General features: G+C 43.6%; 2 protein-coding genes and 1 long non-coding RNA gene across 7 annotated transcripts in view; 2 read left to right on the plus strand and 1 right to left on the minus strand.

Moving 5' to 3' along the window:
- The first annotated feature begins 1284 nt into the window (after positions 1-1284).
- On the plus strand, positions 1285-9185 carry LOC144987984 (uncharacterized). Its single transcript, XR_013651675.1, has 2 exons — positions 1285-1756; positions 1924-9185. It is a non-coding gene; the product is annotated as an uncharacterized LOC144987984 (long non-coding RNA).
- Positions 9186-10820: 1635 nt separating this feature from the next.
- stx4 (syntaxin 4) lies at positions 10821-17531 on the plus strand. Its single transcript, XM_004080657.5, has 10 exons — positions 10821-11021; positions 11359-11466; positions 12833-12932; positions 13822-13896; positions 13968-14038; positions 14163-14271; positions 14382-14455; positions 14724-14861; positions 14940-15050; positions 16563-17531. Exons 1-10 carry the CDS (start codon positions 10992-10994, stop codon positions 16638-16640), a joined length of 894 nt encoding a protein of 297 aa, XP_004080705.1. The 5' UTR covers positions 10821-10991; the 3' UTR covers positions 16641-17531.
- Positions 17532-17933: 402 nt separating this feature from the next.
- The window catches only part of srcap (Snf2-related CREBBP activator protein), a 33842-nt gene continuing 27836 nt past the window's right edge, over positions 17934-23939 (minus strand). For all 5 annotated transcript variants that reach the window (XM_011488406.4, XM_020711945.3, XM_020711943.3 and 2 more), the window contains one exon: positions 17934-23271. In XM_011488406.4, coding sequence (XP_011486708.1) covers positions 19051-23271 — 4221 coding nt within the window. In that variant the 3' untranslated portion in view covers positions 17934-19050. The remainder of the gene's footprint in view (positions 23272-23939) is intronic.

Consider the following 23939-nt stretch of genomic DNA (forward strand, 5'->3'; position numbering starts at 1 on the left):
GACTATCCGGGGGTGGCAACTGTCAGGAGCACAGTCTAGAACCTCAGTTTTGGCTTCATTTAGTTGGAGAAAATTATCATTCATCCAACACTTGACTGAATCCAGACACGTGTGTAAAATCTGTATTTTAAAAATGTCCTGGGGTTTGAAAACACACAAAGCTGAACGTCATCAGCGTAAAAATGGTAAGAAATATCAGTAAAAGAACTGAAATTATGCTGCAAAGGCAGCAGATATAACATAAACAATAAAGGTCCCAAAACTGAGCCTTGAGGGACACCAGAAGTGAGGGATGCAGAAGAGGACTTGAACTTTGAAAAAAACAACAGAAAAATATTTCAAATGTATGCATTTTGGCTGAATGTTTACAGCATAAGGATGCTGATGAGGAAAAATGAAGGAACTTTGGTGTCAATGCAAACCTCAAATCTTACTTGGGAGTCCACAAAATCTTCTTCACATTTACCATTCTGACAATTCTTGCCTTTTTTTCCAAACTGTCTTTCATCATCTTTGCTAAACGGTGCAAGGCTGGATTTTAATGAGCCTTTAAAGCCATAATTACAACACCAAGTGCTTTAAAGGTGCACCAAAACACAGTCGTGCTACAACTTTAACTGTTAACACAGTTATTAGTCAACCATCAAATGTATAGTATTTTTGTCAAGCTTCTTGTTCAATGTTCCTCATTTGTTAACATTCTGCTTACTTTTTTGACTTCTCCAGGAGCACAGATCAGGTCTGACTGTGTCTAAACAACTTGTGACACAAAATATGAACTAAATATAGTTGACCTCAAATGCAATTGTTTAACAGAAATTAGACTTAATTCTAGAGTCATTCTCTGTCCTTCAGATGTCAGCGATTTCTCATTGAGTTCATACACTATTTGTTGCCAATTTGAACATGTTTTAGCCATGGTTTAATGTGGTTAAAGGGTTTCTCAATCTCACATTATCGTATAAAACGTTGTCAGTTTTATCCTAAATTACTTTTACTCACAATCATCCACAGCTAGATCTCACATGTTAGTATCCCTCAGACTCAAATGTACATTGAGGGAGCAAATGTCAAAGGAAGACAAATCAACCTGATGCAGTCCTTCTTCAGGATCGTAGCTGTTTATGATGGCAAACAGTGGCCTCTTGTGGCTGGAAAGGACTGTTGTGGCGTAAATGTTTCGATTTATTTATTGTTTCAACGTCCTGTTTAATGTACAGTGAATGCAGCACACATTTCTACATTCAACATCCAGGAAGGGCTCTTCTAGGTCTGTTGCTTATGTAACCGGGACAGCCTTTATCTTATTTTATAATAGCACAAAATCTGTTCAAGGGTTACCATACCTGAGGGATCTCCAACAAACTACTGCATTACACTACTAGTCATAGCCCCTCCTTCCTTTCTTCTTCTTCTTCTACTTCTTTTGACTCCCCTATATATTCCAAAGGCTACTGTTCCCCACCCCCTTTTGTATGACCTCCTGTCAGAGAGGTGGGTGCCATCATCCTAAAATCATTTTATAATCCCAATACATCCTATTGTTTATTGCCCTTTTGGGTTTAATTTTTATTTGTATAACTACAGCAATGTTTGTTTCTAACTTGTGATGTGATGATTAAAAGGGATTGATGGTTCAGGAGAGATATTTTGGGGATTCACTGTTAAAGCTTAAATGTCGATTTGTTTTGTTTGTATAGGAACTGGAGTGGGCAGGATCACACAGTGTATTGTTTTCTGTTTGTTTTATTACCAGGTATGTATGAGAAAAATGTGAGTGTAAAATGTGTTACAGAGCCTGTATAAGGTTTTAAGCTAGCATGCCGCGTGCGGCATAGCCCCTTTTGTATGACCTCCTGTCAGAGAGGAACTGGAGTGGGCAGGATCACACAGTGTATTGTTTTCTGTTTGTTTTATTACCAGAATAAAGGGAGGCTTCTCTCCAAGAGGTAACACTGTGTCACACCATATATTAACCAGCACAACGCAGAAAGCGACCGGTTACACTTGGTGCCGTTTGACCCGTCACATCGCGGAGGAGTGGACGTCTGACCCGCCGCTGCTACCCCTCCGCTGGCCTTGCAGCTCTGAGTTCGCGCCAACGCCTGACACCTGCTCTGTCGCTCTCGGATACACTGTGCCCTGTGTATTGTTTTGCAGGTGCTGTGAGCGTGCGCATTCTGCTCCTTTAGGTTGGATCGTTAATCCCTGCGTGGGGACTTGCAGGTTAACTTTGAGGGATTTTCCGACTTTTTTTTTTTTTTACTGATTTTGACTTTCTATATTGTTTAAGTTTGCTTAACACTAACTAGAACTGTTTCACCAGCTATTTTATTTTATTTTGGTTTTATTGTGAGATTTTTGAGTGCTGTTTTTACCACTGACATGGCTGAACACAATTCCCTGGGTCGTCAGGTTTCTTTCAGTATGGGAAGGGGTCAACATTTTGTTTCATTTGGGAGGGGCAGGACAGTTACCTCATGTGATTTTGAGAGCTCTGTTGACCAGTCACTAATGAACCCCACCATTCCTGCTGCTAGTTCCACGCCAGTTGTGACACCACAGACTCAGCCCAGTCAGGTTGTCTTAAATGACGCTCTCAGTAACATGATTACTGATTTGGCAAAGCAGATTGGTGATAATATTACAGCGAATCTCACTGCTATGCACCAGCCCAGCCAACCCCAGCCTCAGCCTGCTGACAGCCAATCCCAGCACTGTAGTCACAATGACTTATCGCAGCTGCGGGTGGTTGTTCAGTCCGATGTGAAGGCTCCCCCATACTTTAGAGGTGATCGGTCTGATGCGTTCTCGATCCAGGAATGGGAGGATATAATGAAATGTTACATGTCCAGGGTGAAATGTGTGACCCCTGCAGAAATGTTTGACATTGTCATGTCCCGGCTGGCTGGTAAAGCCAGGGATGTAGTTAAAGTGTCACTTCGGTCTCGGCCCGCGCTGAGTCCCACTGAAATGTTTATAGCCGTCTTTGATATTCTCAAACACAATTTCAGTGAACTGACATTTTCTGCTCTTCCGATGAGAGACTTTTATAACACTTTGCCGCGGGTTGATGAGGACGCAATGGATTACTGGATTCGTCTAAACAAATCTATTGATGCTGTAGATGAGTGTCTCCAGAGGCGAGGGAAGCGGGTGGAAGACCCAGGAGCAGAGGTGGTTACAATGTTCATTAATCATTGTCCCGATCCCGCTCTTGCACTGTTGTTTCACGTCAAGTCTCCCGAGGAATGGACAGCAGCTGAGGTGCAGAAGCGCCTGGATGGGCATGTCAGGAAGATTAGGGGGATGCGGGTTCACACACAACAGGTCGGGGGTGCCCATGTCCACACTCAATGCCAGACTGTTGGTCTTCCCACTGTCAGTCCAGTTAATGTTTCATCATCCACCCCCGTAGTTTTGGTAGAACCAAGCTCAGGGTATTCAGCCCCTGTGTGTCATCTGCAATCCTCTCCTGCTCACTCTTTGCCTCCTTTACACGCTGCACCTGTAACATCTGCTCCATCTCCACCTGAAGTTGGCCTTCCTTCTCAACAGATGGTGGATATGTTTGATAAAGTCCTCTCCTTATGTTCTGCGTCTCTTACAACTAGCCAACGGGGGCGACGTCAGTCTGGAAATTTTCCAGCCTCGCAGAGATTTCAGCCAACCCAATGCAGGGTTTGTGGTTCAGATGAACACTCGACCCATTCTCACTGCAGGTTGTTCAGACTGTGTCTCAACTGCCATGGCTCTGGCCACATGAAGCGTGATTGTCCGAGAACTGTCTCACCTGTATCAATGCCAGTAGCTTCCACCTCCAGCCCTGCTTTAAACTAGGATGTCCATGTGATGAGAGGGTCAGCATGGACCATAATGACCAAACCCTCACATCTGCTCCAGATTCTCGCTCTGTGTACATTGACACTTGTCAAAGTTTTTCTGAAGAAAAAAAAGTGGTTTATGTTGGGTCTCAGAGAGTTGAGGGTGCTAGTGAACTTTTTTTTGCCACAGTGTCTGTTGGTGGCCAGTCTGCTTTGAGGGGGATGCTTGATTCGGGGAGCATGTCATGCACACTGAGTGAGTCAGCAGAGCTTAGGCTGAAGGATGCTGGTGTTGTTTTGAATCCCAAGGCCATTCCTGAAAACGTGGTGCTTGTCAGTTGTGGAGGGCTCGTCACTCAACCAAAATGTATTTATGATTTGGACATTGAGATTTACGGACTCAGGTTTAATGTGCCCACACTCGTGGTGCCTGGACAGAGGGATGACTTGATCATTGGGAGCAACGTGCTTCGGCCCATCATTCAGAAAATGAAGTCTAATCCAACATATTGGGAGATCGTGACTTCCACTAATGAAAACCCAGAATGTGAACAGTTTCTCCAGTTACTAAGTTGCATTTCTAGGTGGTCAGGTCCTCAATTACCTGATAAGATTGGGACGGTGAGGTTGAGACAGGCGGTGACTTTGTTGCCTCACCAAGAATATGTAGTGTGGGGGAAGTTACCCCCCTCTTCTTCTGTGTCGCCCGGCAGCACTGTGATTGTGGAGCCTTCATCTGCCCGCTCCACTCCAAAAAACATCCTGGTAGGTCGTGTCATAACACCTATGTGGGGCGATCGCTGGGTTCCACTCAAGGTCCTCAATCCCACACAAGCAACGGTGACGTTGCGACGCAATGCTAAAATTGCTGATGTCTTTCCTTGTGTTGCTGTTGAAGATCTGTATTTTACTCAAGCCACATGTGAAATGCAGCATGGTCAGGCTACTGCTTCGCTGACCTCATTGTTTCCAGGAGGTGATCCTTTCCAACAACTTAGGGATTGTGGTTTGGATGACATTGATATTGATGGATGTGAGGTGGCTGATGTGTGGAAAAGGAAACTGGCTGAACTCGTGTTTAACTATCAGGATGTCTTCTCTAGAGACAAGCTAGACTGTGGTGAGGTGAAGGATTTTGTTCATCGTATTCATTTAACCGATGACCACCCCTTTCGTCTGCCCTATCGACGAGTGCCCCCAGCACACTATCGGAAGCTGCGGGAAGTCTTATCTGACATGGAACTGAAAGGCATCATAAGCAAGTCAGTCAGTGAGTATGCTTCACCCCTTGTTATGGTTTGGAAGAAGTCAGGAGACTTAAGAATATGCACTGACTTCCGTTGGCTTAATGCTAAGACCGTTAAGGATGCTCATCCACTGCCCCACCAGTCTGACTGTCTTGCTGCCCTGGGTGGTAACGCCCTTTTCAGTACCATGGACTTGACGTCTGGGTTTTACAACATTCCCCTGCATGAGTCTGACAGACACTACACGGCTTTCACAACACCTTTGGGCCTCTATGAGTACAACCGCCTCCCACAGGGTCTTTGTAACAGTCCAGCTTCCTTTATGAGGATGATGCTCAGCATTTTTGGTGACTTGAACTTTTCCAGTCTTCTCTGTTATCTTGATGATCTTCTGGTGTTTGCACCTTCAGAGGTTGAGGCATTGCAGAGACTAGAGATTGTTTTCCGTCGTCTGAGAGCCAATAACCTAAAGCTTGCACAGAAGAAATGTCACTTTCTTCGAAGATCTGTGAGGTTCTTAGGACATGTGATTGAGGCTTCTGGGGTTTCTGTTGATCAGGATAAAGTGCAGGTTATTTCCAGTTTCCAGAAGCAAGACCTCATGAACCCTGATGGTTGCACACCATCTCAACAGAAAGTGAGGTCCTTCCTTGGTATGGTTTTATTTTACCAACACTTTATTCCAGAGTGCTCACGCATTGCTAAGCCACTCTTCACTCTTACTGCAGGCCAGAAGAGAAGACTTAGAGGTAATGCAGGTGGGAGGGCAGGGACCTACAGAGTATTGACCCCTCAGGATTGGACTCCAGCATGTGAGAGTGCATTTGAGAACCTGAAAGCTGCACTTCTCAATTGTGTGATGCTAGCCCATCCAGATTTTGAGAGGCCCTTCATTCTCTCCACAGATGCTTCTATGGATGGTTTGGGTGCTGTCTTGTCGCAAGTTCCTATCGGTGAGGACAAGGCAAGACCTGTGGCTTTTGCGAGCAAAACTCTCAGTCGCAGTCAGTCAAAGTATCCTGCTCACAGGCTCGAGTTTTTGGCTCTAAAGTGGGCTGTATGTGATAAATTCAGTCATTGGCTTAAAGGTCAAAAGTTTACTGTTTGGACTGACAACAACCCCCTCACATACATCCTGACTAAACCAAGGCTTGACGCCTGTGAGCAGCGCTGGGTCTCCAAGCTTGCGCCATACTGCTTTGAGATCAAGTATGTCCCTGGCAGGCTGAATGTTGTGGCCGACGCACTGAGCAGGAGCCCATTTGTAAAACCTGTCGCTCAACGCCTTTTGACAGAGCCATACTGTAGGCTGCTCGATCAGGTTTGTGACATCACAGATGACACAGTACAGGAGGCTTTCCATTTGACCTGTCAACCACAGACATTGGATGGCACCCACCTCTCAACTGCTGTCAATGTCTCCATGTCAGAAAGAGAGGTTTCTTCTATTTTGTCTGCCGCCTGTGACTGGGACTCTGCCTCTAGGCTGCGAGCAACATCTCTTGCTGACTATCTGGCGTCTGTAGCCCCACCTGCTGCGGATGCTCCTGCTACCTTGTCACAGTCTAGTCTTGTTTCTCACCAGCAGCATGACCCTGTCATATCAAGAGTCGTCGTTTATGTTGAGCGGAAGCGCAGACCATCAAGACGTGAACGCTGTAATGAGGGCCTGCAGACACTGAGGATTTTAAAGCAGTGGGACAAACTCACACTTCTGAATGGTGTACTCTACCGAGTCTCTAAAGATCCCCTGACCAAACACAAGAGGTTTCAGTTTGTTGTGCCTGACTCCTTGAGATCTGCTGTTCTTTCCGGTGTGCATGACTATGCGGGTCATCAGGGTCAGCCACGTACACTCTCTTTAGCTCGTCATCGCTTCTTCTGGTTTGACATGGATAGGGATGTGTGTGATTATGTGAAGAACTGCCCTAGATGTGTCCTCAGTAAGACCCCAGAGCCTGCTGCAAGAGCTCCTTTGGAGAACATTAAGACTTCTGCGCCATTGGAACTCGTATGCATTGACTTCTGGTCAGCTGAGGACAAAAACAACAAGTCTGTTGATGTTCTTGTGGTCACAGATCATTTCACAAAGTTAGCACATGCATTTCGGTGTCATGATCAGACAGCTAAGACAGTGGCAAAGAAGTTATGGGATGGATTTTTCTGTATCTATGGGTTTCCTCAGCGCATACACTCTGACCAAGGAGCAAATTTTGAGAGTGAGCTTTTTGCAGAGCTTCTGGAACTTAGTGGTGTGGGGAAATCACACTCATCCCCTTACCATCCAATGGGTAATGGGACCACAGAAAGGTTTAACCGCACTTTGGGCAATATGTTGAGGTCTCTCCCCTCTCAGTCAAAGCAGAACTGGCCACAAATGCTTCAGTCCTTGACTTTTGCCTACAACTGTACTGCGCATGAAACCACAGGCTTTGCCCCATTCTACCTTATGTTTGGGAGGGTCCCCCGACTGCCAGTTGACCTAATGTTCAAAAATGTCCTTCAAGATGACATCATATGTGACTATGACTCCTATGTCAAGTCGCTGGCAAACGACTTTCGCTCCGCCATGCTTTTGGCCCAGCAGCATAGTAGCAGGGAGCAGAAACATCAGCGTGACCAGTATGACAAGAGATCCAAGGGTCTACCGCTTTCCCTTGGTGATCAGGTGCTGGTGGCAAATAAGAGAGCAAAGGGGAAACGAAAGCTTTCAGATAAATGGGAGTCAGTAGTTTACACAGTGGTGGCTTCCAAACCTGCTCTTCACATATACCGTATCAGGGACCGAGCAGGGAATGAGCGTGTGGTGCATCGTAACCTTTTGCTGAACGTGAACTTCTTGCCACTAGATGTACGCTTGGCTGGTGATGCTGTCTGTTCTGGTGGCAGTGTCATTAGTACCTTTTCAGTTCCTGACCTGTGCGACACTGGCACATCAGCTGTGGAGGCAGTACATGCAGAGCACCCCCTCATCAGCTCTCTTTCATGCAGCGAAGAAAATGTACTTGACCGCACCACATCCTGGGTTAGGCAACAATCATCTGCCTCATTTGATGGTGAATCTGCCCTGGGTCTTGTCCTGCCCCCACCAGAGCCCAGTGGGTCGATTGGAGCTGGTGCTACGGATAATTCCCTCAGTGAGTCTCACATTGTCTCTCCCATCACTTCCGTCCTTGACGGGGAAAGTTTGGATATGGGTCATCGGCTTACTTCCCGGTTTGGTAGGATTATAAAACCAGTTTGCCGTTTGATTGAATCTATGGCCCAAGTTGAAGCATTGTTTGATACACGGTATGTTCATACAAGTACTGTAAATGTGTAATTGTTTTTTTTCTACTACTGCTTCCTATTTTTTTTGTGATTGAAGTTTATTTGGTTTGATTTCTTTTACTCTCTACCTGGTATTGTCAATATGGTTCAATCTATGTGAGGTGTAAATGGCACCTCACGTTGTTTGTAGAGTATCTGGACCGTGTAGCTGGGTAGCTATTTTCCTGGCATTTTGACCATTTTGTTGATGGTATTTTTTTTGGAACATGTATTGTTTCTGGTTTAAGGCAAATGTGCTGACATGAGTTTTTGTGATTTTGTGCTATTCTGGAGGGGTGAGTGTAACCGGGACAGCCTTTATCTTATTTTATAATAGCACAAAATCTGTTCAAGGGTTACCATACCTGAGGGATCTCCAACAAACTACTGCATTACACTACTAGTCATAGCCCCTCCTTCCTTTCTTCTTCTTCTTCTACTTCTTTTGACTCCCCTATATATTCCAAAGGCTACTGTTCCCCACCCCCTTTTGTATGACCTCCTGTCAGAGAGGTGGGTGCCATCATCCTAAAATCATTTTATAATCCCAATACATCCTATTGTTTATTGCCCTTTTGGGTTTAATTTTTATTTGTATAACTACAGCAATGTTTGTTTCTAACTTGTGATGTGATGATTAAAAGGGATTGATGGTTCAGGAGAGATATTTTGGGGATTCACTGTTAAAGCTTAAATGTCGATTTGTTTTGTTTGTATAGGAACTGGAGTGGGCAGGATCACACAGTGTATTGTTTTCTGTTTGTTTTATTACCAGAATAAAGGGAGGCTTCTCTCCAAGAGGTAACACTGTGTCACACCATATATTAACCAGCACAACGCAGAAAGCGACCGGTTACACTTATCCTTTTGGGGTACAAGGCTGCCCTCTATACCTTTTGATGAGGACAACATCTTTGGGAAGCTCAATGCATGACAGTGGGTGTGTAGTTTAATCACAGGCTTTATGCTGATGATTTGGCGGTCATGCATCTTTGTTCTGGCACTCTTCAGCAGCAGTTGTTGATGGTTTGCACTCAAAAAATCTGCATCAAGTTAAATCCCAGAACAAAGAGGTTATGGTTAGCACTAAAATCTAGAGATAATGTGTGGCACAGAAGATAAATCATGTTCTTCAAAGTAAAGCAATAAGATTTAATATATGTGTTAGAAAAATGTATATACCGGTAAGTTATCTCATATTTGCTTTTATGTATTACCTAGCTCTATAGGTAATATAATCATACATGCAGAAGTGTTTGTGTCCAAGTTCTGTTTCACAGGAAGGTGAAGGTGAAACTCTTGGGAGGAAACCGACTATCTTAGCGTCTTCCCAAGATCAGCATGAGAACTATGTGGTATCTGTGTCAAGACCGGAATCAAAGGACGCTCTGTGTCAGTTATCCGTGAGAAAAGGCTTTGCAGGTCCAAAGATGATGTGGGGAGACTGTGATAAGATGGACATGTTGCAATTAATATTTTCTGATGGCGCTGCAGTTGTGTTCAATCTGTCTTCCACTCCTTAGAGCTCAGCGCATGTGTAATTTAGGGAATTCCCAAAAAACTTAATAAAAGAGGAGGCGACAGAATATGTGAAAGAGTGGAGAGAGATTGTTGCTGGGTATTATCTCTGTTCACTCTTATTTTAACTCTTGTTTTAATTTTTAATTTGACAAAATGTTTGATTCATATTATTTTGTTCATATGTCAAATGAACAACAAAGTATTATGGCCACTATAAAAGCAGAAAAATTAACATTTATATATGAAAAAAGGTGTAAAATACAAAAAGTTTACATTTTAGAAGAACTAAGAAAACAATTACTACAAAAACGTCATGCAATTATCAAAAAGAAATTTTACAATTTTCAAGAATAAAGTCATATGTTTAAACTGTAAAAACTTGCAATTTTCAAAGAGATGTCATGCTTTTTTTCTTAAGTAAAGTGTTAAATTTAGTTTTTAAAAATTTTCAACTATGACAATTAAATGGTTCCTGTTTAAATGATGTTGCAGAGAAATTTGATGAATATCTATCACTTTGATTATGATTTTTTCTTTTTTGTTTTCTTTTTTGTAATTGCACAACTTTAGTTTCATGAAGTTATAACCTTAATTTAAAAAAACATGACTTTTTCCTTTTTAAATAATACATTTTCAACTTTATTTTTGGTAAATGTTGACTTTTTCCCCACAATTTTACGACTTCGTTCTCATATTTATATTATAATTTCATAATCATATTTGCTATTTATTCTTATTGTCAATAGTAATATAAAATAATAGTATATAATCATAAGTAATATAGTAATACTCTGTCAATTCTAATACTCCGTCGTACAAATATAGTATGGTTCTGGCTATTCCAATTGAATTAAACCAAAGCAGGTTTTGTTGCCTGTAGTAAAGGTGTCTGTCACAAGGGGGCGCCATCGATTAAATTCTGTTTGTTTGAACCGCAGAGGAAGAACTGTGAGAACTGTTGCTCTGGAGTTAAACTTGCTGAATGACAGCAGTGGAAAGTCCGCAGCTTTTGTTGCTTGGGAACCGTTGTCCTTCCTCGGCCGCGTGCTCGCAGCGTTTCCGACACCAACTCTGAACATCGACATCAAAAATGCGGGATCGAACAAAAGAGTTAGATAATGTAAGTTTTAAAGTTGGTGTGTTAGCAATAGCGTTAGCTTGCTAACCTAGCTGTATTGATTGTTTAAGTGAACTTTGAAATGCTTCGGTCTCTGATTATTTATTAACTGTAAGCCCGCATATGAGAGCAAAACAATATACCCCCCCCCCCCCCCTTATTTTCTACGCTTGGAAGCACTTGTGGCGATATTGCTTTGCTAACGTCCGCTTGAGTTCTTCCTCCAAGGAAGCTGTCAGGCCGGGATAAGGGCAGGGCTCCCGGCTGCAGATCTGAACCGGCACCTTCACACAGCTCTGTTTCATCCTCCTCTTGTGTGTTTCTGTCCACCTCACCGCAGAAAGCCGAGGCCTCAGATGAGGAGAACGAGGAGAAAACGGCTTTGATGAGCAAACCTGGCAGCTCTTCAACAAAGGAAGATAAGGAGAATGAGGCTTTTTTCAAAAAGGTGATCATCCAAGTTTTCGATCTGGGCTCCTCCAAATGATTTGTAGTATTATCAGATACCGGATGTCCTGGGAAATGCTCCTCCAATGGGCCTCTGCTTCATGTTTATGAGACAGAGGACAGAGCTGAAGGTTTAGCTGTAACACACACAATTGTTTTGCCGACATTAAATTCTCCTCTAATCCCAGAACAAAAGGAAAGTAAATAAATATAAAAGGTCAACTATGAAGCTTTAAATATGAGTGAAACATTAACGGACAACAAACACTGGCCTGTATGTAGGGCTGCACTTAACAATATAAATAAAAGACTTTTAGTGGAAAAATGCAGATGTCCATAAAGTTTTGACATTTTAGTTGATTGTAGCCATCTTTAGTGTGTAAGACCTCCACTTATTATTTGATGCTACAGTTTACCAACTGTCCACGAAAGCAGCATTACTTTTACAGTGAGGGGAAAGAAATGCCATGTTTTATTTTGAAAATCTCTGAAAAGAAAGTTTAAATAAAGTGTCATAGAAGCTGCTATAAATTATGATCATGATGTTCAACTTGTTGCAAACTGTAGTTATAATGATCTAGAAGAGAAACATTAAAACAGAAAGAAGTAAAGAGAAGCATTTCCATATATTATCACGGTTTAACTTTTTAGGTTTTTTAAGTTTTGATTGAACTTTAATTGTTTGGAAAAAATAATTTCTATGCTAAGCATTTCCCCCCCCCCAAACAATAAAAGGGCTTTAGCAACAGAAATCCTCTTTTCAGGTTTTTATTTTAGTTTGGCTGAGTGAAAGAGTCAGACGGACACCAACAATAACACACAGTTGTTTATCCAACTGACTTTTTTCTCACATTAGAAAATCTTAGGATACTTTTTGTATCAGTTAAATGAAACATGTTCAAAGGTGTTGGTTTGTAATAATGGTGTTTCTATTTTCTCCAAATTTCTTTATATTTTTAAAATTCAGATGTTTTTCTTTGAGGGAGGCTGGAGTCAGATACCATCAAGATGGCAAAAGTTTCTGAGCATGTCTTTCAATCCAAACCATTTGTGAGGAAATCAAAATAAACTAAGTAAAGAGAGATGAAATCATAAAGTCAAGGCAGTTATGGATTTTATTTAAAGTCAAGGATCCATTATGATCTATAAACCTTGAGAAGATTCTAAAATAAGAGTCAGCAGAGGGATCTTTGTTCTAATATTTCCTTGGATTTCTTTTTTTTTTATACAAACACTGCATTTCCCAACCCATTAATTGAAGTTTTCTGATCAAAAAAGGTCAGGATGTTACAGTTGCAGTTAAAGCTGTTTGTCTGGGAAGATGATTTTGCCTGTTAATCCTAAAACTTTACAAACTTCTTTCTAAGGTGCAAGAAATCCACGAGGGGTTGCAGAACTTAAAGAGGATGGTGTCAGAGCTGGAGAACAAACAGAAGACGGTGCTGGGCGTGGCGCTGCCAGAGGAGAGTACGTCAACTTTATGAATTTGATAAATTCGTGTTGCATTTTGTAACAGAGGATCAGTGTAGTTGCACTTTAGGATTAGAACGACGTTTCTCCAGATTTTTCACAGGGATCCCACCAGAGTAAGGCGGGGCTAGTTGGGGGCGCCTTTCCAATCAGATTTTTAGGCTCAATGAGGGCACCAAATATGTTACAGATTAGTTTTCTCTATTGGATCGCAGTGAACATGTTTTTCTTTGTCGTCTTCTTCCAAAATGCAATTAAGGGAGCTCCTTTCATGAGGGTGTCTGATGCTTCTCTGCTGATCAATCAACTCCTGATTTAGTGATTTTTCTCAGTGGCAGATACTTTAGCACACAAAGGTGGTCAAAAATGAAAGGAATATAATAATAAAAAACAATTTTTTAAAAACATTTTTATGAATATCTCCTTGTACTTTGGTTTGTTTTGGGCCAAACACATGGCAGGAGCCCACAACTTGTTTGTACCGTCCAAAATGTCTCTGCTGGAGCTGTGAAAGAAATAAGAAATACAAACATAAATTCCTCCCTTCTCTCTGTCTTTAAATCCTAACGTTTACTCACAGTATCAAGACAAAAATAAATCATAAAAAAGAGGACAATTATTTTGACATTTTCAACACACCCTTCTTCTTTCTCTTCTCCTTTTTTGTTGTTTCTTTTTTTTTTGTGGTAAATGTGTTGAACTGATGCAGCTAACTTTAGTGGTATTTCGTAGATTTCCACACATCTTACAAAAAAAATGTCATCCTGAGACTCCAGTTGCATTCAATTTCTGACGTTGTGTGTTTTATTTCGACCACGGCGTGCTGCTCAGAAAACTCTCAAACTGAGGATCTGTGCTCATGAATGCTGTTTTCCTCTCGGGTTAGGTATGAAGAAAGAGCTTCAAACTCTTCGAGAAGAGATCAAAATATTAGCGAGCCAGATCCAGAGGAAGCTGAAAAGTGAGTATTTGGGAGTTCAAATCAAGAATTTTGTCTTCAAACCACTTAAGTTTCTTCTCGTCTCAACTGAGGTATTGAATCCAAAAAGTCGGACGATGATGGCAAATATATTCCCATAAATGTCCGGATGCAGCGCACTCAGGTAGCATCTTTACATATTTAAACAATAATTTTATCTATTTGACAGAATAGGCTTAAATGCAGAAATTTAGACTGTTGCATCCTCCTTGCTGCTTGTGTGAAATAAATTGGTCTGTTTTTCCCAGCATGCCATACTTTCCAAGGAGTTTGTGGAGCTAATGGGCCACTGCAACACCATCCAGGCCAAGTACAGAGATCGCAACGTGGAGAGAATACAGAGGCAGCTTAAAATAAGTGAGCTTTCTTGTCCCAGGCCGTCTGTTGGTGTTCAGGGACGTCGAAGTATTTCCTCACCTGTGCTTTTGTGAACATGTGACTCACTGTTTGATTGGTTCTGTCTCCAGCCGGCACAAACGTGACAGAAGAGGAACTGGACACGATGCTTCAAAACGGCCAAACGGATGTTTTCACTCAAAATGTGAGTAGATGTGCGAGAGGTGTCGTCATGGAAACGCTGCAGCTGTTTTCCATCACTCAGAAACATGTCATGATAGGTTTGCTCTCTTGTCACCTCTCGAATTGCTCTAACTGGACAGCAGATTTGGTAAGAAACAGACTTTAGTGTCACAGTAGCTGAGGCGTGAAGACCCATGCTTAGTGCAGCCTTCCTCAGAGGGATGTTAGCCCAAACACCCAGCTCGGTTGGGTTCTTTCCTTTACTTATTGGACCTTTTTGTGGCTCACAGATTTTAAATGATGCAAAAGCTACTAAACAAGCCCTAAATGAGATCGAGTCGCGGCACGATGAGATCCTGAAGCTGGAGCGGAGCGTCAGAGACCTGCACGACATGTTCCAGTACCTCGCCATGGAGGTGGAGGCTCAGGTATCACAAACACCAACAGACCTTCAGGCTGGTTCCATCCGATATAGGTTTCCATCATGGCGTTTTTGTGTCTTCCAGGGAGAGATGGTCAACAGAATCGAAGAGAACATCAAGCAGTCGTCCGACTACGTGGAGAGCGCAGCGAAAAACACGCAACAGGCCGTCACATATCAGAACAAAGCTCGCAAGGTAGGTGTAAATCATGGAGCATTTTGAACCCAGTGCAAAACAGGAAGCTGAATTTTTCTGACTTCCTGTTTCAAAACAAATAAATCCTCGATATTCTGACATTCACAGAGTTTCTTAATTTGTTTAAAACTTTGACATTTTGGGTTAATCAAAGGTATAAAAAAACTGAAAATACAGAGTTGGTGACAGAAATGAGTTATGACCCAAATTTTGCTTTAACTTAGACTAAAGTTTGATAACTAATATATTCATTTTTTTATCCTGGCATGGTTGAGAAGGTACACTAAATGACTTGACATATGGTCTGGCCTCACCTGTTGCACTCAATCAGTCCCTACAAAGCATCACTTCAAAGAGCCTAACCGGCACACACCTGATCGGTGCTTCATGCACAAAAGTTTCTGACTGTCCACCCCATAAAATGAGTTTTATTTGTAAAAAAGCATGTGATAGAGTCAGATTTGGTATGAATCCAATTTGGGAGAGATCCTGTTTGGGCCTCGCTAGATTTGTTGAAAACACAAATAGAAATGCTTTTGAAATTTTATTTTTTTAAAGAACTTTGCAGTTCTCCTTTTTTTTTTTTTTAAATCTCACTTTCACAATTGTGTGCAAAGGTTTCAATTTTAGAGAGCGGATCAAACGTCTCATTCTTTGCTTTTGACAAACCAAAACACTGAGTCTCCAGACTCATCCTAAAATTTAAACCCCCACTCCAATCATCTTTTGATTCGTTTAGTCTTTTAATTAGGATTATGCTGTTTTTAGCCAAATTATTTAAAAGAAAAGTCATTTTCTAGGACATGGGGTCTGCAGAGCAGCAGTAGTTTATCAATGTAGTCCCTTTTTCATTCAAAAATCAAAACATTCTAAAGTATCTTTAGTCAGACTGAAGCATAAATATGTAGTCATGGGGACTTGGGAGAGTGGCAGAGGTTTTAAAATGTTTCTATCAGTTTTTTCTGCCTTCATTTGGTTTAAAACCTGAACTAATCAGAAGTCCTCGTATTTTCAGATCAACAGTTTTTAACCCTGTTATAACAGTTCACATTCAAAAAGCCATGTTTTAAAGTTTGGTGGGATGTCATCACCAGCTAATTAGATCAGTGGTTCCGTCTCCAAACGCTTTACATTCTGCAGGTGTTTATAAAAATTGAGAATTAACTTCAAAGGCGATGGATAAAAATGTCTTTTTACATTTTCAGTTGCACAGACGGCTGCAGAAGAGCTCAGTTTCTGAAAGCAGCTGTTATGTGAATCATTTATTCCACTTTGGTAGGATGTTGTGGAGAGATTTAGCTCAATTTGTGGTCCTTCAGATACTTAATTTAATTTAAAAAATGCTATTGCAAATTTACCAGAAGTGTATAGTTCTTCTTTTAAGAGCTTCAACTATTTAAGGTTAGCTTTTATTTTTGATCCCTGATTTCATGCAAATATTTTGTGTATATCTGATTTTGTTTTTTTTTGTAATACCAACCTGTTTGATACCGTTTCTTCTTTTTACTGCAGAAAAAACTTTGGATCGCAATCTGCTGTGCCATCCTCCTCCTCATTATTGTCATCGCCGTCGTGTCCACGTTCACATAGTAAAAGCGGACGCTGACACTGCCTGCAGCATGTTGGATACATAGAATATAAATTATCTATACATTTTTTGTGTGTAAGAGGAGTCCACACAGGTGAATTTAGTCACTGAACATTTTTGTTTTCTATTCCTCACCTTCCAAGTCATTTTTCTGTAATGAAGCGTTTTTTTTTTGGGTCAGATTTTCAGTTATGTTTGCATTTTCATTTCTGTTTAAGGAAGGAGTCTCTTCCTGCAAAACTAACATACCGTTCCTGATTTCTTCTGTTTAACCCCCATTTTTCACAGAAAGACAGAAAGTGAGCTTAAAAAATGCAGTTGCAGTATTGATCTCAGGAAATCTGTTCACTTTTGTTACGCTTCCACTGTGAAACTGTAAAAATCAGTTTAACAGGTTTTTATAAACGGAAAACAGACTAATATTGTAAATAACAGATTGTGATCATACAGAGATTTTTTTTTATCTTGAGCATTTGGACTTCCAAGTGTAAATAGGGAAAAGTAAATCCCTTAGCACCAACGAGGCCAACCCCAGTTTGTATTTATTAAAACATTCTAAGCTGCTACTAAAATGAGTTGTTTCATAACTAAGCCTTAACTTTTCAGAACTGTGCCTTCTCCATGCTGTCTACTTAAGAATGTGATGCTGAGCACCAACACTGTCAAGAAGGGATGGATTTTTGATCTGTTGTAGCCTCTTAATAAAGATTCGGCACAGCTTTCTTTGCCAAACCCTTCTGAGGGTTTCTGTGACCTCCTGACACTCAGACGACCTGCTGAGAGACAAAATGACAACATCTAGCTCCAGGTTAGCTGAAGGAGACAACTTTCCCACTGTTCAGCTGTTAAAGCATTGTAATATTTGGTTTTTTAAATAAAATACTCTGCCTTTACTTTGTCATTGTCAGCTTTTTTTTCTTTATAAACATCTAAACGGTTTTAATTTATGCATGAAGTTGAGTCGTGGCATCTGGGCTTAAAAATCTACTTTCATGACATGAAAAAGTCTCCAGGAAGTGAGACTGAAGTCTTTTCCTTTAAACGTTCTGACCACACATGTACCAGAAATACAGCGACAAACCTTTAACACCAAACCGTCACTAATTTTTGGTCTTTTTATTCAACTGTAATTGTCTTAGTTTTCAAGTAAAACAATGTGGAATTACAAGGGATCAAAGGAATGCGGCAAAAGAAATCAGAAGACCATCACCAGAACTACCCATTACCCCCACCCCCCCCACCCCCCCAGGTAATAATCACCTTTGCTCAAAATTAAATCGACAATTACAGTCATCTGGAACTGCACCAGTAAATTTATTCACATTTTATTCATGTAATGTGATTTCTTTTCCTTTTATACATGACCCAAGAGCGATGAATGGCAAACTGTTTGGTGGAAAATCAGACAATTAGGATAGCACTGATGCTAGGGGGGGCTTTCAAGAGGTGTGGGGGGGGCTTGAGTTTCTTTGAATGAACTCGTCACCCCAGTGCCGTGTGCTTCACAAGGCAATTCAAGGTTGAAAACCATTTTGGCCGAAGAGGCACTTCTTTTTGCCCTTTCAAAATAAATGCATGAAGTGGATTGCAGCGATAACTTGTTGTAAAGATAGGATATTCAAAAAAATACATTTTCCAAACAGTTGAGATACACTGAGTTACCAGGAACCAATTAACTGACTTTAGTTGATGTACAAACATGTCACTACACCACAATGTGTTCAAAGGCTGAGGGCCTTTTCTTTATTTTTACTATTTTTTTTCTTCTTTTTTTTTTTTGAGTGTGCAAATGAAAAATGCAAGGCTGGATTTTCAAAGAACACAAATGACTTGATGAAGGGGCCCAAGCAAAGACGAGCTCCAGCATAGTACAGCCACACTGACAGGCCTGTTTTTTCTCTTCCTAATACCAGGAAAGAAACATTAAAATATGCATAACTTATCAACTGACTACAAAGAAACAGCTGACCAAACCTTTCACCCATCCTCAAAAAATCAACCGTCCTAAAACCTCCAGACTCTCGATTCAGCTGGTCGCTGGAACTCCAATAGAGGGAATCGAATAAATCTGTCTGAATACACAGAGTTCCAGTCTAATGATTACAGTACATGTATTAACCCGCTTGTTACCTCTTGCGCCTGGTGGTGAATTCATCCACTGCACCACCTACAACTGTTCATGGTTGCACTACACTGCTTGTCAGTCCAGCATCCCTGAGCCTCCACCCCCCCAAACATTCAAAGCTGATGAAGGCCCAAGAGGTAGGAGGTCCTGGCCCATGCAGCACTTCTTCCCATCGTTTCCTCAGAGAGTGGAGGCAAAGCAGCAACCAGAGTTATGCTCTCCTATCGTGCTTTGCGACACTCTTGCGTGCGCTCTTCTTTTTCTTGTCTTGTTTTCCTTTGCCCACTTCACGTCTTGCTGCTGCGCTGTTGACCAGAGGAGGAGCGAGTGCTTGCAGCTGGTGAGCGCGCCTGCACCGCTGCCAGGGCGGCAACGCTCCGCAGCACCCTGTCCGGAGTCCCCTCGGTCCCTGAGCTGCTTGTGAGCTCCGGAGGGAGTTTCTGCGACCTGCTCTCCCTTCTTTGACCATGTCTCTCCTTTCTGTCCCTGCTCTTGGCCCGCTCAGAGCTGCGGTCCCTGTCGCTCCCAGAGGAGGTGGCGCGGGAGCGCGAGGACCTGTGCTCAGTGTTCTGGGAGCTGACGCTGTGGGTGCGTTGGCTGCTGTTGCTGCTGCTGCGGCTTCTGCTGCTGCGGCCGCCACCCTCGCCGTCGCTGCTGATGCTGCTGCAGGCGCTGTTTCCTCGCGACGAGGACGGCCTCTCTCCCTCCCCTTCCTTTCGTCTTGAAGCCTTCTTCCCGACACCGTCCTTGTCCTCCGTTTTGGGCTTTTTGTACTCCATTTCTAGAGGGGGAACCAGATCTCCAGGACAGCGTCTGGTGGAGCGGGATGGAGGGCGGCTCGTCTGATTAGGTGTTGAAGGTTTGCTGCCAGCACTTTTATGGTGACTAACCGAGTTGCTTGGAGACGAGGCCGGCACAGGCTTCTTTTCCGCTAAAGAGGCGATGGAAGTGGCGGTAGGCTTGGCTCCTGGGTCTTTGCGTGTAGTGTGGCCTGGAGTGTCCACCCTGCCTTTCATTGCCAGAAGTTTGGCTGCAGCATTTAGAGCTGAACATCTTTTTCCCAAAACCTCCGGCTCAGGAGGCAGCAAGGGTTTCACATTGGTCTGAGCCTTGCTGTCCTGCACAGGTTGAGACGCTGCATTCTTCCTTGTAATCCTGACAGACGAAGAGTCACTGCCCGACTCCCCTCCTGTAGATGTGTTAGCATTGGAAGCGGTTCTGTCCGGGTTCTGGGCAGGTTTTGTCGCCTTACTACCCTTTTGGCTTTTTTCTGTCTCCTCATCTCGGAGCCTGAGCTTAGCCGAACGCGTCATCCGCTTCCTGCTCTCACTGCTGTCAGAGTCTGAGGAGGAAGAGGAAGACCTGGACCGCCTCCTTCGAGGGGCGGTGGTGGTACCTTCCTTTTCACTTCCTTCCTCATTCTTCTCCATTTTGTTCTCTGCTTCTCCCTCTGATGTGACGTCTATCCGCCTCTTCTTGGCTGGGTGTCGGTTTTCATAAGTCCTTTTATGGTGGGCGTGACGAGTGAGGGTGGATGTTGAACACCCAGATGACGGCGAGGAGGAACAAGCAGACTCCTGGCTACTCTGCCGACTGAGTGATCTTTTTTGGTTGAGATCTTTCTGGTGTTTTCCATCCTCCACTGACTGCTGCTTAGGCTCTTCCTTCTGATGAGTGGTCGTTTCTGTTTCCTTCATCCCCTCTTTGCCTTTTCCGGACTCGGAGTGTTTGGTCTCAGGTGAACTCTCAACCCTTTGGCTTTCCGGCATGCAGTCTACTTCCGTGTCTGTGGCTGTGTCCTCCTGTGGTGACTCTGAAGGTTCCTTCACAGATGCATCTTCAGAGCCAGCAGCTGATGGTGCCTCAGTGTCAGCTGTTACAGACACCTCTTTGGAGTCTCCTGTAGATGCAGAGTTAGCTTCAGGTGGAGAATTGGGAGCAGCACTTTGTGAGGTTGACACAGGAAGAACCTCTTTGTTCTTTACGGCCGTGGTTGCATCAACTGTTGAAGGAACTGGGGCAACAGGTGCTGTGGACGTTACAGCTGTGGGTTCTCCTGGAGAATGTGCAACAGTGATGGGAGTTAGTGTGACATCGGTGGAGGTTGTTGCTGATGGTGTGATCTCAGCATCGGTTTCTGCAGTTGGGGGTGGAGTGGGAGTTACAGATGTTCTGCTTTCCTCTGTAGCCACAGGTGAAGACGTGAATGTAATCTTTTCTTCAGCTGCAGAACTGACAGATGTTGTGAGAAGATCACTGGCTGGAGCTGGACTGGGTGAGTTGGTGGAGGACTTCTCAGGCTCTGCAGTCTCATCTGTTGAAGCAGGTGAAGCTGATGGAATTGGAGGTGCAGTGGCGCTCGCATTAGTAGCCGTATCTTCATCAGATGGTGCTGGTGCTGTGGCAGGCGTGGCTGTAGAAACCTTGATAGGTTCGGGTGGGCAACAGTTTGATGTGCTTGACTGTGAAACTTCAGGTGTGGAGTCTGAGGAGTCAGCTTTTGTTTTCAGAGGAGTTTCTGTTGCTGTGAACGAAGGTTGTTGTGAATTTGAGTTTGATAAAGTCTCAGAAAGCTCTTGGCTGGTTGTCGGGGTGGAGGTTAGCGGTGAAGCAGATGCTGCAACATCTCGTTTTGAGTCTTGAACAGCAGGGGTTGTAGTTGTGAGGAAGCTCTCTGTAGCGGCAACACTTTCGGTTTCCGAGACTGCAGTGCTCATCTGTGGAGACGACGTGATTGCAGTGGGAGGGGACACGGGTGGAGCATGAGTGATGGTGCTGACAGAGTCTGACTCTGCAGCAGCTGTGGAAACCACGGTTGTTAACGACCCAGAGAGAGGAGTTAAGATGGTGTTGGTTGGGGGTAATGGGGCTGCAGCAGTGATGGCACATTGAACAAGAGATGAAACCTGAGCTGATGGTGTTTGGAGATTTGGAGTGGAACTACAGACCTGGGTGGATGTCGGTACAGGTGTACCTGGGGATGCAGGTGGAGCTGGTGCCTTAACCGAAGCAGACGATGTATCTGAATCGGTCTTAATTTCAGAAGCTTTGGTAGACTGGGGGGTCTGACTGGTGCTAATGCTCACAGCAGGGGGGGTCTCTGATGGGACTCTCGGCTCTGCTCCAGCGTTGCTTTTGGAAACGGGGGTCTGTGCTTCAACTGCAGTGTCTACCGTGGCTGAGGAGTCTTTGCGAGGACGACCTCTTTTACGTTTTGAAGAAATGGGGGGGTTTCCTTCCTCGTTCACGGAAGTGGCTTGTAGTGAGGGAGTCACTCTACTGTCCGTCTCAGGTAAGACATGAGGAGTTTTGGGGGGGCGGCCCCTCTTCCTTTTCAAAGGCGTCACAAGTGAATTTGGAGTAGACTCTGTGGAGGCTGCAGCTGCGTCTTTGCCAGGTGAGATGTCGGTTTTCTTGGATTGGCCTGCACCTCTTCCCCTGCCCAGGTGCTGCTGCTCCCCCAGCTGAGCAGCCATGCGGGATCGTACAGGAAGGTTTCTCAGCACAGGCATGTCTGGAGAAAGGTGTGGCGGTGAATAAGGGGGGTAACCTCTGACGGGCTGCTTATGAATCAGCAAACTTGAACTTTGGCTCTGAGGAGATTTCTCCTCAGCTGCTTTGGACTTTCCATCAGGGCTCTGGGGTGTGTCCTCTTTGTGCGGTTCATCGAATAATCCAGCAGCGTTTTCCTCCACTGGAACATCTTCTGAGGAACCTCCCGCTCCTGTGTCACTCCCTCGCCGTCTCCTCTTGCGAGGTTCCTTTTCTTCCACCACTGTGACCAACCTCCCTGGGAGCTTTCGCAGGACCTTGGCTGAGGGAGAATCATCAACCAGGCCCTGCAGCACTTCTCCATCAGCTGACTGACGCTTACGAGGGGACCTTGAGTAGGGCGGGGACACGCCATCCTCTTTTGTCAGATGGTCTGCTGCACAGCTGGAGTCCAGAGATGACTCAGACATTCTCCTCTCCTTCTCCTCTTCCTCTCTCCCTGCTTTAGAACTTCTACTTTCAGCCTCTGCAGCCATCTGCTGCTTTCCTCCAGAAGGAGGGCTTGTTGTGAAGGAAGGCACTGGGCTGGGATGGGAGCGGTTAGGCTGAGCTCGACATTTATGCTGATCTCTTGAGGGAGACGCTGCATTCGAGGACTTGGAGGAATCGTGTTGCCTTGTAGATGAGGATGATTTGTGACCTTCTGTTTGAAACTGTGCTGCAGGCGCCCCATCTCTGGCTGATCCTCGTCCTCTCCGGAGTTTTTCAGGCACTTCTCTTGAGCTTGTGGGTTCTGGCTCCATTTCGGGTGATGCTCCACGAAGTCGACCGCTGGCGCGAGTTGAAGTGAGAGTCTTGTCCTTGGGTTTACGTCCGCGTCGAGCAGGAGTTGGGTGGGGAGGTTCAGCGGCAACTGGTTTTGACGAGAAGTCATCGTCTTCATCAGATGAAGGGTGAAGCATGAGACCTTCCTCTTTCGCCTGGTCTAGGTCCTTCCTGGCAGCCTCAACCTGTTCCTATTAATAAAAAAAGGGAATGAACTCTAACCATGAAGTCCAGATTCATGTTTAATAACAGCAGCTATCATAACTTGTTTTGATTAAAGTAGTTAAAGTCCTGCAACAAACAAGTCCATCTCAATTTGAAGTTTTTGTGTCATTGAATGATTAAAAAAAATAAAAATAACACCTTCAAAAATCTACTGCAGAACTAAAATTTTGACGCCTTTCTTTAAAAAAAGATACTTTTAATGAAACAAATAGTTTTTCACATTTCAAATTACTTCAACTGTATAAACTGACTAAATTTAGGTCTGGTAAATCGCCTGTCCGTCCTGGGGGAGGATCCCTACTTCATGTGGGCACGCCTGAGGTTTCTTTGTTTTTTCCAGAGTCCGTTTTTTTTCCTTACCGCGAAGGGGGGTCTAAGGGCAGGGATGCCCAGTTTAGTTTTTTCAGTTTGTTAGTTCATTTTAGTACTTTCCTATTGAATTCTATGTATTTATGATCCTTTTGAGGTTATGTTTAACTTTTTCAATTACCGATACGAAGCCCATCGAGACGACTACTGTTGTGAATTTGGGCTATACAGTGATCCCTTGCTATATCACGGTTTACTTTTCACGGTTTCGCTACTTCACGGATTTGCATCGTGCATTGTGTTCTGCATTCTGATTGGCTAAAAA

This window comes from Oryzias latipes, chromosome 19 (genome assembly GCF_053564925.1).
Source record: "Oryzias latipes strain Hd-rR chromosome 19, Olatipes_Hd-rR_3.1".
NCBI classification, from domain to species: Eukaryota; Metazoa; Chordata; class Actinopteri; order Beloniformes; family Adrianichthyidae; genus Oryzias; species Oryzias latipes.

What these genes read in the sequence shown, in the direction of transcription:
- stx4 (XM_004080657.5), top strand. Translation starts at nt 10,992, where the DNA reads ATGCGGGATCGAACAAAAGAGTTAGATAAT. An exon ending in GAACAAAAGAGTTAGATAAT is followed by an intron (nt 11,022 to 11,358) that starts GTAAGTTTTAAA and finishes ACCTCACCGCAG; the next exon opens with AAAGCCGAGGCCTCAGATGA. An exon ending in GATCCAGAGGAAGCTGAAAA is followed by an intron (nt 13,897 to 13,967) that starts GTGAGTATTTGG and finishes GTCTCAACTGAG; the next exon opens with GTATTGAATCCAAAAAGTCG.